Source organism: Hesperophylax consimilis, chromosome 16, assembly GCF_061612785.1.
Source record: "Hesperophylax consimilis isolate HC1 chromosome 16, BYU_Hcon_1.0, whole genome shotgun sequence".
Classification (NCBI taxonomy): domain Eukaryota; kingdom Metazoa; phylum Arthropoda; class Insecta; order Trichoptera; family Limnephilidae; genus Hesperophylax; species Hesperophylax consimilis.
The window spans coordinates 21,738,371-21,751,479 of record NC_142851.1 but is presented as its reverse complement, the minus strand read 5'-3'; the positions used below and the strand labels follow the sequence as shown (position 1 = coordinate 21,751,479).

The window sequence follows — 13,109 nt, the reverse complement described above, 5'->3', positions numbered from 1 at the left end:
TTAAAATCACATCATTAGAAGTTTGAACCGATTTGCAAAAAGACTTGTCATTACTTCATGAATGGTGCACAATAAATTATTTATATTTTAATGAAAACAAATGTGCCGTAAATTCATTCACAAAGAACATTCATAAATTCTCAAACACATTTTTCCGTAGGTTATGTTATGTAGGTTCGTTTCGTGCCGTGATAATAAAGAATTCCGCGCAATTAGTTGAATAATTCATTAATTTACCAACTACAACTATACAAATTTACAACTACACGTATTATCAATATTTTTTCCAACCTGCAAAACGAATAATTTTTTATTGGATATCAGTCAATTCGATTAACTCGCGAAAGTTGTTTCTCTTTATTTTGCCCTGTTCCAAAATTCACAACAATTTTCAAACAAATAAAATAATCAAATTTTTGGTATCAATCGTGATTTATTTTTGGGGTTTTGTGCCGTGTTGCGTTCCCCCTTCTTTAGCGCAATTACACATCTGCCCTGATGTGTGACACGCTGCCCGAAACGTTGACTAAAAAGGAGGTAGCGCAACATGGCATAATACCCCAACAATAAATCACCATAATATTTTTGGCCGCGAAAATCTCAAAGCAAATCTGATGTGTGATATCTTTCTAAAACCATGATTACGAATAGAAATAAAATCAAAATGGATTTAAATAGAAAGGATTCGAATAGTTTTGGACAAACAATAAAATTAACGATGGTGGAATGTTTGGCGAATTCCACACTTTCCGGAATAAAAAATCTCGTGGGACCGGAAAGAGACATAATTGAAAGGTTAATAAATAAATAAATAATGCTTAATTGTTAATTTAATTAATTAGTTTGTTCAACTTGTGGCTCTGAATACATTGACTGTTACAAGCAGCCGATTTTAGAAATAGGTTCACGTACTGCTGTGTTGTTTTGCAATGTTGTTTTCAGTGAGAACTACTACAGTTCGCTTTGCAGTGAATGCTTGGAGCTGTTAATATCGACTGCTTGAAGCAGATCGTGTATTCCCAGTCCAATTAAGTGCTACCGTTTTTTCCTTCAGAATTATTTGGTTTGGAGTCCTCACACTATCGCTGGTGGGTATGTTGTATGCGGTTTTCCAGACATGCGTTATGTTTGTTACCCATCCAACTATTGTCTTTATGGAGTCTTCCCAGTACCCGATAATCAAGACTCCTTTCCCAGAAGTTGCAATATGTGATAACAACAAAATAAACAGAAGGAAGGCAATGGAGTATGCTGATATTCTGTGAGTACCTACCTACTGAAAGTTTTTAGTATGATCTTATTTATTTCCCCCTTTTTGATGGGTTGAAGGAGGTACTGTCAGAAAACTTCTCATTAGTGTATTATAATACAATGTAAATATATAAATAATTTCTATATAGTATATGTTGTTTTCGGTCAATTGTAAAGGTCCTATACTCCACCCCATGAAATTTGGGACACAGACTTATTCCGCTAGGGCGGTATATGTACTGCACATTATAGAAACTTTGTGGGTACTTCCCAGGAACTGTGTGATCTACGAAGTACCTACTGTGCAGGAAGTTTATACTATATATTATATTGGGTACACTGTCCGCCATTGATTACACGATGTTGCAGGAATGAAGGCAACTCCACAACCGACGCTTTTCTGAACCAGATCCGCTATCTTGGAAGGAATATTGACCACATTATAGAGGAACAAAGCGAGTTTCTGAATTTCATGGAAGAGCTGTTTTCCTTAGATATGGACCAATCTGGAGTGTACAATACTCGGAGACGAATGGAAATGGTAAATTGTGAGACTTTATCCGCTTTACCAGGGGCTAACTGTGAACCTCTAAGCTAAGCAAGCAAAAAATTGGAAGCAGCAGAAAAAGCATACCGTGCTAGCAAATACCATTAAAAAATCCTATCCTAGCCACCAAGCTGTATTTAAATGATTAACTGAGCGTAGTGAAGTACTGTTTTAACTTGACCATTTGGAGTTTCATCCATACGTAAATTGTACGTTCCGTTACCGGTTTCGAAAATTTGCTGCAAGCAATGTATTATTCAAGCTATCTTTTACTTTGACTAGATGGTTGACTGATTTGCGTTTTTGGAAAATCTGCTGAATTCACTTTATTCTTCAAGCAAGTCTTACTTTGTCCAGATGGCTAACTATGACTAGGCGGTTACCGTTGACTGAGGTATTAAATAAATATCATATGTAGGTACTTAACTGTGATAGTGAAAATTCTTTAGACAAACTGTGTAATGCTTTATTTGAAATATTAAAAAAAGTTACACATAATATTATACGGTTTATTATTCAGTATAGTATAGGTATTTAAGTACGTCTTACAAATCTTACTATGTTGCTGCGTTCCTTTCCCATAATTCGTGATTCGGCTGGTGCTTTTTTTGCACTGTTTATACACAGCATTCTATATTATAATTTCAGAGGAAATTTTTAGTTTTGATTTATAAATAAAAGAAAATTAGATATGTAATTTCGGTAACGTATTAATATTTTTTTGATACATTAAAACATCATTAGAAAACGAGGTGCTCTATCATGCTTAGATATCCGCGTATAAGATATTTACCGAATTATAAAATAGATATTAAAAATTATTTAAATCGTGATAACAAAATTGCCAATTGATTTATAGCACATCAATACTTTTGCAAGAATTTGGTCGCTGGTACGGAGGACTATCGGAGAGATATCGCTCACTTTTGGAAATACAAAATGAAATGTACATATTTTTAGTTGTCGCCATCTTGCGAGGACATGATGGTGAGCTGCAAGTGGAAAACGAAGGATGCCGATTGTCATAAATTATTTGTTTCCTTCGATACGCCGGAAGGACGCTGCTGCGCTTTCAAAGATATGACCGAGGAAGATAAAGAAGAAGAAGAAAATGATGAGTAAGTTTTTTACAAACTTCAGAAAACTACTACCGTACATTCCTAAAACAATTTTTATTTTTGAAAACTAACACTGATAATATTTTATGATGTATAATAAAACTTGTTGTGTGTGGGGGGGGGGGGGTCGATCTAGTCTATTATTGAGTAATATGTATTGTGTTATTTATTGAAAATGTGAGGTGAGAATTCACCACTGACACAGTGTTAAAAATGTGTGAATCGCGGTGAGTGAATGTGTTTTGTCTTCAGCTAGTGTTGCATTGAGGGATGTTTATTATGTGGTTTGTATGGTTTATCTGATGGGCACTCTTAATTAAATTCTTTGAAGTAGTTCCGAGCATTCTATCATAAAGGTGGTTATTTATTGTAAGAATAGTACATCTGCGGAATTTCTTCGACTTTCCAGTAACCTTGAAAAATGTGGCTGACTCCTCATATTTCAGATGAGGACGGTAGCCCCGAAAATCAAGGTATCGTAGAAAACGATTTTGCACTCGCTCAATCCTTTCTATATGTATATATGAACCTGGGATTCCAGACTTGAGAGGCATACTCCAAAGAACTGCATGCGTACGCAAGTACTGCATTTTATGGTCTTTACTTTTTAAAAATCTCTGCACGTTAGTTAGTTAGTACAAAGGCAAGTAAGTACCTTGAAGGCTTTTGCAACCATGGATTCGATAGGGCGGTTAAAAAGTAATTTCGGGTCTAACTCTATACTGCCGCGGTAACTAAAAACAGAAGACTTTTCCTCGAGACTCTCGAGGAAGACACTGTGTTTTTAATTACCGCGGCAGTATACCACTGTATTGTATTACACTTGCGCCTTGAACCATATATCGAGCGTGCACAAGCAAATGTGTAATGATGTTTGCTTACAACAGGCGCTGCACGCCAATTGAAAGCTTGCAATCAATTAAAATAATGCACCGCATTGGCGTAAAATATAGCTCACGAATTAGAATTCATTTCACATCAAACCGGGAAAGCGTAAATATAATATTTGAAATATTATTTTAAGGGACAATGGAGAGGACGCTGATCATGATGAAAATGCAGCTCTTCCCATAGGAGAGGGAAATGGAATAACAGTTGTACTGGACCCTCATCTTGACGACTACTTTTACACCACCCGCCCAGCTGAAGGGTTCAATGTAATGCAATGTAACATAATCATTTTATAGACCATATTTTTTGCAAATGGTGTCAAATTTTTGTTGTAGACAGAGAGAGAATTAGTTGACAATAAGCAGTGGAGCGATAAACACCGAAGAAGGTGGAATTATTGTTACTGCTTATTTGACCAATTTCCGGTCTGTTGTTTTAACGCAGAGTGAATTTTGTCGTCGCTTTCCTCGACGTCCTGCACCATGCGCGCGAACCATTAAGCATTTCAAATTCCGTGAAAACATAGCCCAATTATTTTCATTTCTAACAAAATGGCAGCCAATTCACATTTTGACCTTACTTTTGCCCCACCTGCGATACATACTGAGTTCTTGATAGAAAGTTTTACAAAGTTAATAAATACACAGGGAAAATATAAACATTATTTATTGTAATATGAATATTAATGAACTAAGACAATACTAAATTTATTCATAACCACGAATTTATTTAATTTAACTTAACACAAGCATCATCAGTGTTCAAAAATAAATGAATAAAAAACATAGTGTGTGAGACAAAACATAACATAGAATAAAGGAACAGTGAAAATTTAAAAAAAGACGATGACAGAAAGAACGAGATAGATATATATCAGAACATATATGTATCTTTCTCTCTGTTCCTTTAATTTATGTTATATTTTGTCTCACTCAGTACATTGATGTATATAAGCACACACTGTTTTTTTTAAGATTAATTTTGCACCCTGATGATGCTAGTAAACCGAAAGGTTTAGCGAACCCGATTGGTCTTAATAAATTAAATAAATTCGTGGTTTTAACAAAGTTGTTATTGTTTTATTTCAATATGTTAAACCACAAAGTGATTGCTTTCTACCAAAATATGATTGGACATCGTAGCAATTTACACAGTCGGATATGAAAGGGTTCGCCAGTCAAAATGGCGATTCAATTTGGAATATGTCTACTCAAAAGGGTAACTCCTTCGTAGTCAACTTTCTCGAGCAAAGCAATTGAAATGTTTCAATTCTCGCAGGTAATGAAAATAATTTTAATATAGCAACATCAGATCTTCATACTCTAAATGATATTTGTCTAAACTCAAACATTGAAATTTTTTCTGATTCACTGCCCAAATTCAATCGTGGCATCATGTCAATAATATAAACTGTTCAATGCGCCTACATATATACATACAAACATACACTAACACATACATTACACGCATACCTATATACTACACACGTCACCTGGTATTTAAGGAATGAACATACTACTTACCAGAATTACAAGGAAACATATCATAGGTACCCAACATGAAATATCTAATTCCTGTATATTGTTTCACCACTGTAACGCATGTACTGTTTGTTTCTATAATATTAAATAAATCAATAATACATGGAAATCCAAAGAAAGACGGATTTGTGTTAGGTTAGAATTGCTGGAATCAATTTTTTTTTGATTAGATGTCGTAAAAATCTAGAATTTTGTTTTAGGTTCTTATATATCCAGCTGAATCATTTCCCGATCATGTCACAGGTGTCGTCCTGCAGAGATTTGCTTCGGTTGGGATGTCCGTAGTTCTTGAAATTAATGCAAAAACAAGTTATAGTGTTCCAGCGGTTAGGCAATTTACCGTCGAACAGGTGAGATCAAATTTTATGTCTATAGCTTTTTTAACCTGATCTATTTATTATTAAAAGTAAATGAGTTTTTTTTCTGCGTTTATTATCAAGACTAGTACAGCTGCCCTATTAGATCTTAGCCCGCTCCCTCACGGGTCGGAATGAAATCGATGCAGCAAGAATGCGGGTAATGCGCGACATCGCTCCCATTCCGGTTCCGATTTTTATGATATTTTTATATCGGTACCAGACTTTCTTCTTTTTTTAATTTTTTTATGTGACACCTCATACGAGCGCCCCTGTCTGTACAGTGTAAAGGCGGGGGGATTTTGGCACCACCCGGTTGGGCAGCGTTGTGAGGCCGGTTAAGGTAGGGGCTGTAGGAAGGGATTTATTAATGCGGGTCTTGAAGAGACACGGATTATATGAACGAGGAAACACTGAGTTTGCTGCACCTGGTTTATGTTGATTCCTCATCGATAACCGGGAGGGAGCGGGCTTTGCCTCCATAGTGTGGAGGTCTACTCGTTTGCCTATATCCCGAAAGCGATGGATAATTTTCATGTTATTTCGCGTGCTCGGTGTAAAGGCGCAATTGGAGCAATCGCTGATGATTTCTAAAACCTCATACAGCGTCATTAAGGTTTTTACTGGCGCAAGGCGCCGTTTGGCTCACGGCCGGCCCTGGGTCTGTGAATGGCACTTAGTAGGTAAGATGATATACAAACGATATATGGCACTACTCTTACTGCGCCTGCTGTAACTAAGAAACTACTAATCTATGAAAATACAACCGCTTTCACTTTTTTCCTATTTTCGACCGATTCGAACTATTTTCAGAGAGGCTGTCGTTTTGAAGATGAACTGACAAATGGCTTGAAATACCCCTACAGTTTCAACAAATGCCTCGTGCACTGCAAAGTTAAAACCATCATCGAGGTCTGTCACTGCGTTCCGTACTTCATGCCCTGGGAAGATGAAGACATTCCTTGCTGTTCGTTGTTCGACGTACCCTGTCTTTACACGTATCGACGTGAGTACCTACCTTATTAAGTATTACAGCACAATGTACCTACCTATCCTCAGCCTCAGTGGCTGTATGTCATTTATCGAGGATGCTGTGCTTATGGGTTTATAATTTAAAAAAATGTAATCCCTGACCTTTGATTCACAGTGAAGTTTCGTTTCCTGTCGCCATCTCCTGATGAGGACACAAAAGGGCTGGAGGAAGAACTGTGGAACTCTTTCCACTGTCCTGAATGTGTTCCTGACTGCGAGGGCACTGAGTTTGACGTCCACGCGTCTAGCATGCCACTTCAAGAAGGCTTCAACGACAGGTAAGTTTTTACTAGTATGGAGTATATAACAGTGTAAAAAGGAGTGGAAAATTATCTATCTTATAGAACTTTGAAAATCTTGACAAAGTAGGTAACCGAGGAAAAGATGGATTGATTGCATGGTAGAAGATTAGAAATGGATAGGTAGGTCTGAGAACTGAAGGCGAGTGTCTAGGGATATATTATAGAGAGGTTGCCGATAGTCTGATGGGTATGAGTATAAGAGGCTCGGTTAACCGTCGCACTAGCTGACTTCAACGCTCGAAGGTCCGGAATTTCAGTTGCTTTTTAATTTAAGTTTATTTTTGGTAGGAGCCCTATTTTTCAAGTCCTAAAAAACAACTGGCTCTTAGAGTTAAAGCATCCCATAGGTTTCCTATTGTAGTAAATTCTGCCTGACGTTATAATTATTACCTGAGAGACATTTTTTAATCATTGAACGTTCGTTTAATTTGCAGAGTTAATTCAACAAACTACACTGAACTTCGCATATTCTACGGAAATATGCATTCTGAACTCTACAAGATGGGTGTCAAATTCACGTGGCTGGAGATTGTTGGTAAGAACACGAACAAAGAAAGACGAAATGAATACTTTCAATCTCTCTTTTTTCTTCTGCTGAACTCTCTTTCAAGAGTTGATGGGGGCTTGTTTGCTGATTAAATTGCCGAGATAAGGACCTAAAATCTTTGGTGCTTTCAGTAAGATCGGTTCTATTCACGTGATGGTATCTATAAAACCACTGTTCGTCCTTAGCTAACACATACAAATATTAATTCGTTGATGTTTTTGAAAAATAATGTCAGAAACTTTGTCTTTTCAGGAAATATCGGCGGATTATGCTCATTCTTTATAGGATTATCTTTGATAAGCGTTGTTGAGCTGGTCTACTACTGTTCTATCAGGCTGTTTATGGTTCACCAGGAGAATAAAAAAGTATCCGACTAATATCAAGAGAGGCTTATTGGACCATCGAAAATATCTCGACAATTTAATTGAGATGAGATGAAATGTAACAATTTTAGGAATTTTAAAAATATATCTTGAAATGGCCACAATTTGAGTTGTTTAGGTTGTCAACTTATCACAAGTGGATTTTAAAGAGGCAAAAGGGGTAAACATATCATTAACATCAATTAACATAATCGTAATGACTGCAATTATGGAGATATTATGAGAACACACATTTTTATGATAAACATTTGAAGGCTGAAAAGTGACAGTTGAACATGACAGGTGAATTCGATGTCGATGTACTGCGGTCGCTTACTTTTGACTATCTTTTCTGATCTCAGTTTATTATAATTAGGATCAGAGGTGGATTTGCCCTTAGGCCTATGTAGGCCCGGGCCTAGGGCAGCCAGATATTAGGGGCGGCCAATCGTGACAAAAAAGTCACAGATGATAACAAGAAATTACTTCCTAAGTACCTAAATATTCTACGTACGAAATAGCGATATGCAAGAGCGTGTTCACACACAGCACACAGCGCACGACAATCGACAATTATACAGTAATTGAACTAGCGAATTTAGCAAGCGTATTTTTTTACATTAATTCCACACAGGAGGCTTTGAGGAAAATATTTTCCCTCACGACCTATGTCATCTTAGGTGATGCTGTGTGAAAGGTCTTTTTAAGGAAGGGAAGGATAGGAAGTTCTGAAAAGGAAAATGTATGAGGGGTGGGTAGGAATCTGGGGATAAGTGTGTCCAGGAGTGACATACGTATGAATACATCCCTCCAACTGCGGTGCAAGGCGATGGGTCAAGATAGTCCGGCTGGAAAGGTCAAAAGGCCTCCCTCACCCAGTCTCTCTCGATCCGGCCCGCCACGCAGCAGGTGGGCAGACGTATCCGCCGCCAAGACCTGGACAAATCTCACCCCATGAACCATGAATGATAATGGCAGGAAAATTAAAACGGTTTTGACCCTAGGAACTTACTGAAAAGTTTGGATACTCCTGGTCAATATGATGGGTACTGAGAAAGGGGCGGCTAAATGGTCTGGGGCCTTAGGGCCTAGGGCGGCCAAGACTGCAAATCCGCCTCTGATTAGGATATCTTTAAAAAATCCTACAACAGGCTATATACCTCCAATACAATTCAACAAAAATAAATCAAACAATATATTGTGCGCTTTGTCAATCCATTATATAATATGGGATCTTTGTTCGGGGAAGATTAACAAACTAGCTATCGGCCATTCAGAAATCGCACAGAAAACCATATTAAAGGTAGTAATAAAAAAAAAGGTTATAATAAAAAGAATGACTAAAACAGGAAAAATGCGCAACATGTTTGACGTACTATATATACAACATGTTTGACGTACTATATATACAACATGTTTGACGTACTATATATACAACATGTTTGACGTACTATATATACAACATGTTTGACGTACTATATATACAACATGTTTGACGTACTATATATACAACATGTTTGACGTACTATATATACAACATGTTTGACGTACTATATATACAACATGTTTGACGTACTATATATACAACATGTTTGACGTACTATATATACAACATGTTTGACGTACTATATATACAACATGTTTGACGTACTATATATACAACATGTTTGACGTACTATATATACAACATAAAATAAGATAAAAACTCCACAAAGACACCACAAATACCGTGCAATAAAAGCATTCAACAATCTTTCACTCTGTACGAAAAATAAATGAAACAAAAAAATTTCAGGTACAAAATTAAAAGGTGGATTAAAATAATATAACATATTTACGTAACACACAATACACAAATCATTATATTCAACCATACTTCATAATATTTGTCTATTTTTTTTCGCTATCGCCTTTATTGTTGTATTTTATTTTATTTCATCGCAGTTTTATTACTATTATTATTTTAAAATTTATTACTTCATATTATTTTTTATTAAACATTATTGAATTGTAAAATGGGCGCCTCGGGTAAAGAACCCAGTGTGGCCCACATTTTCAAATAATGTTTTAAAATATGTAAAGTAAAAAAAAATATCATCCTTAACGTCGACCACCAGTCGATATAGATTACACACATAATTTAAAAAAAATAACCCTTACAATTTCTACTAATTGTATCGTGTATTGCTTAGTTTTAGGTCCATGAGTCACATGGACAAATTGTCTGTTTAGAGCACGTAGTAACATAAACGTATTAATTTTACTAATTATATTATCAAAGGGCAGAAAGGTGTTTGACCGTAAAACTAATGAGGGTTTTTTCTCAATGCGTAACTAATTGCTTAATATGTTCTAATTAAAAATCGTGTCAGGTGCACTAAATTGAAAACTTATACAGGTAATATACATCTTTTTGAATTAAAATTTTGTTTTCCGTAATGAATGAATGAATTAATTAATTCGATCGAGCTAAAACTCGGTAAATAGACTCGTTGTCGATGACAATGCATTATTTCAACTTTTGGTGGCAACCACGCGCATACACGCGGATGTATACACATTTCTCTGAAGGCGGATGAGATTACAGCAAATATACTAAATATATGTTGGTCCTACCCGATCGACATTTGGAGAGATTGTTAGAGTTGTGGACTCCACTTCCTGGAAAGGAAGGTTTAATTATCAGTCAAACATTTAAAAATAAGGTAAAAAAATTTGTTGATTTTTTTCTTCGCTATTTCTGTAGGATTTACATTCATTCTTTTGGGCATATATTATTCGGTCATGTACCGACGCGAACGGTTTTTATGTTTCCGTGGATACAAATCATACGTATTTTGACAGAGACCTATAAAATCATTGATGTATTATTATAAAATGAATAATAACCGCTACGTGCAAATTAATGTTAATAATTAATGTTTTATTAATAATTAAATAATTACATATTGTTTTATTAATAATTAAATATTACAATTTGAGGTTTTACTCAATAAAGTTATTCCGAAAAATAAACATTAATGTTTTGTTTCCTGCGCCCGATATCAAATATTTTAAAATGCCGAAATTCTTTCTTGAGCACATGATAATTTTTTCTGTTTCTTAACTCGAAAGGGATTATTTAATTCTAGAGAAAATTTTTTCAGTGGAATTACCTAAATATCGAACAAGTTTATTTATTATATTTAGTTTATTATTAAAAAACTTACCTGAAGTTTATTTATGTTGATGAGATTTTATTTTGACCATAATATTACTTACGTTGCGAAAAACTTTTTCTTCGATGAAGGTAAAAGTATAAGTGGGTCAAACAGTTCTTTTTTTACTTATTTCTGATTTAGTTTGGCAGTATTTTCCTGTATCTTACACAACCAATCTTATTAAAATGAGAAATTACTGAGAAGACTTGCATACTTTCTAACTCACAAAGAATGATAATAAAAAGCGCACATTTCGTTTCATTTATTCAATCTTTCGTTTCCCTAAAAAACAAAAATATCATTATTCAATTGATTATTGATAAGTAAAAAAAAATATTGCAACTTTATAAATAATGACAACCTAAATGAAATAAGGTTGGAAGATGTAAAAATTTTCAATTAACAAAATTATTTAGGCTAATACTAGAGAAAAAAAAAATGTTCTCAAGTAAAATTTAAAATTCGATCATTTCTAATACCTGCTTTCAGCATTATTTACTAATTGCTCAAAATTATTGTAATAAAGAACTGTAGTGGATGCAGAATTACGATGAAAGCTAGTGGCAAAATATCCAGTTTTATCCATGCGAAGTTTATAAATTACTTTGATAATACAGTAAAAATCAACAGTATCTTTCAATTTTATTGAGTTTCTCCCTATACTTCAGACGAGTTACACATATATTTTTTCTTACTAAGACCTTGCATAGAATTAGAGTGTGCTTGATATTATTTTAAGAGCTCATCCATAGATGGCACTTGTAGTAGTCTATTAGGTTACCAATAGATGGCGTTAGCAGTTGAGTATTATGGAGACAGAGTGTATTATAAATAAGGTAGGAACCTCCAGGCCGGGGTTCACACTATTCGAACAGCCTGCTAATTGAGATATCGGAGCCCATTTTGTTGAAGCCAGAGTTTTATTTTAGAATGTTTTTGAGAACCCCGGAGACACAGCAGGAATATGTTGTATCCAAAAATATTCTCGGATAGAAAAAGATGAAAAAAAAGAAACCAGTTATGTTTCATCGCATTTTATATTACAGTCCTTAAGAGTTCCAAATGAAATATGGTGAAGAAAGGCAAATAAATAAGAATTCCATCAATAACATTTACTCTTCACTGTTAAGTTTTGATTGATGCAACGTTGTTTCGGACAGGGCTCTGTTGTAAAATGTGGAATAAATCAATTTGAACTTCTTGATCTCCATCTTCCTTACCTGACCTATCTCCTTCCTTTTACCAGGTGGCAAAGAAGACCACCTTCACAAAATTCCCTATTTTGAGGAGGGTAACAGTCGGCATATGTATCAAGCTATCCAGGCATTTTTCTCTAAAGCAGCAGAAAATTCTCCAGCTTCACAATATTCCCTAATTTTAGGGGAGTATAACAGTAGATATATGTATCAGGCTATCCAGCCATTTTTGTCTAAAGCAGTAAAAAATTCTCGAATGAAAACATTGGCAATAGGTGAATCAGAGATCAGCGTAATTCCCATTTGTTGCATAATATTGTTGGATGGATATCATGTTAGTATTTTTCAAGATTTCAGAAGATTAGGCTGGCTGCATACATACGTTTTCCGGATTCGATTTCCGAATTCGTTTTCCGTATTCGGACATCCGAATGTACGGAATCAGTAGAAAATACATTGACTGCCGCACACGTTCGTTTTAGTTCCGAACGGAACAAATTCCTTACGCACGTTCCGAATGCGAACCGGCGCGTTCAGAGAAACCGAATGGAAAAAACCTAATGACGTCATGTGGAACGCAGCTCTTGCATACACTTTGTTTGTGCCGACGCAAACGTTCGGAAATTTCCGTTTAGTAATTCAGTGTTGCCAACGGATCTTGACCTAATATCGCCGTTTCTCATACATAAGGTAGCGTAAAGTAGCCGAATTTGCTGTTAGGTGGGACATATTTAAAATTGATGTTTTTACGTGAAAATAAAAATTT

The 13,109-nt window shown here is 35.4% G+C and overlaps 1 protein-coding gene across 1 annotated transcript; it reads left to right on the top strand.

Moving 5' to 3' along the window:
- Window positions 1–2,782: 2,782 nt before the first annotated feature.
- LOC149416892 (pickpocket protein 11-like) lies at window positions 2,783–7,962 on the top strand. The gene is made up of 6 exons (XM_089641341.1): window positions 2,783–2,916; window positions 3,941–4,073; window positions 6,518–6,710; window positions 6,852–7,014; window positions 7,473–7,573; window positions 7,838–7,962. The coding sequence occupies exons 1-6, from the start codon at window positions 2,783–2,785 to the stop codon at window positions 7,960–7,962; spliced, it is 849 nt and encodes a 282-aa protein (XP_089497467.1).
- The last annotated feature ends 5,147 nt before the right edge of the window (window positions 7,963–13,109 follow it).

Excerpts from the sequence above, each read along its gene's own strand:
- LOC149416892 (XM_089641341.1), top strand. The coding sequence starts at position 2,783 with ATGGTGAGCTGCAAGTGGAAAACGAAGGATGCCGATTGTCATAAATTA. Across the intron at positions 4,074-6,517 it reads GCCCAGCTGAAGGGTTCAAT|AGAGGCTGTCGTTTTGAAGA; the intron begins GTAATGCAATGT and ends AACTATTTTCAG. Across the intron at positions 6,711-6,851 it reads CTGTCTTTACACGTATCGAC|TGAAGTTTCGTTTCCTGTCG; the intron begins GTGAGTACCTAC and ends TTTGATTCACAG.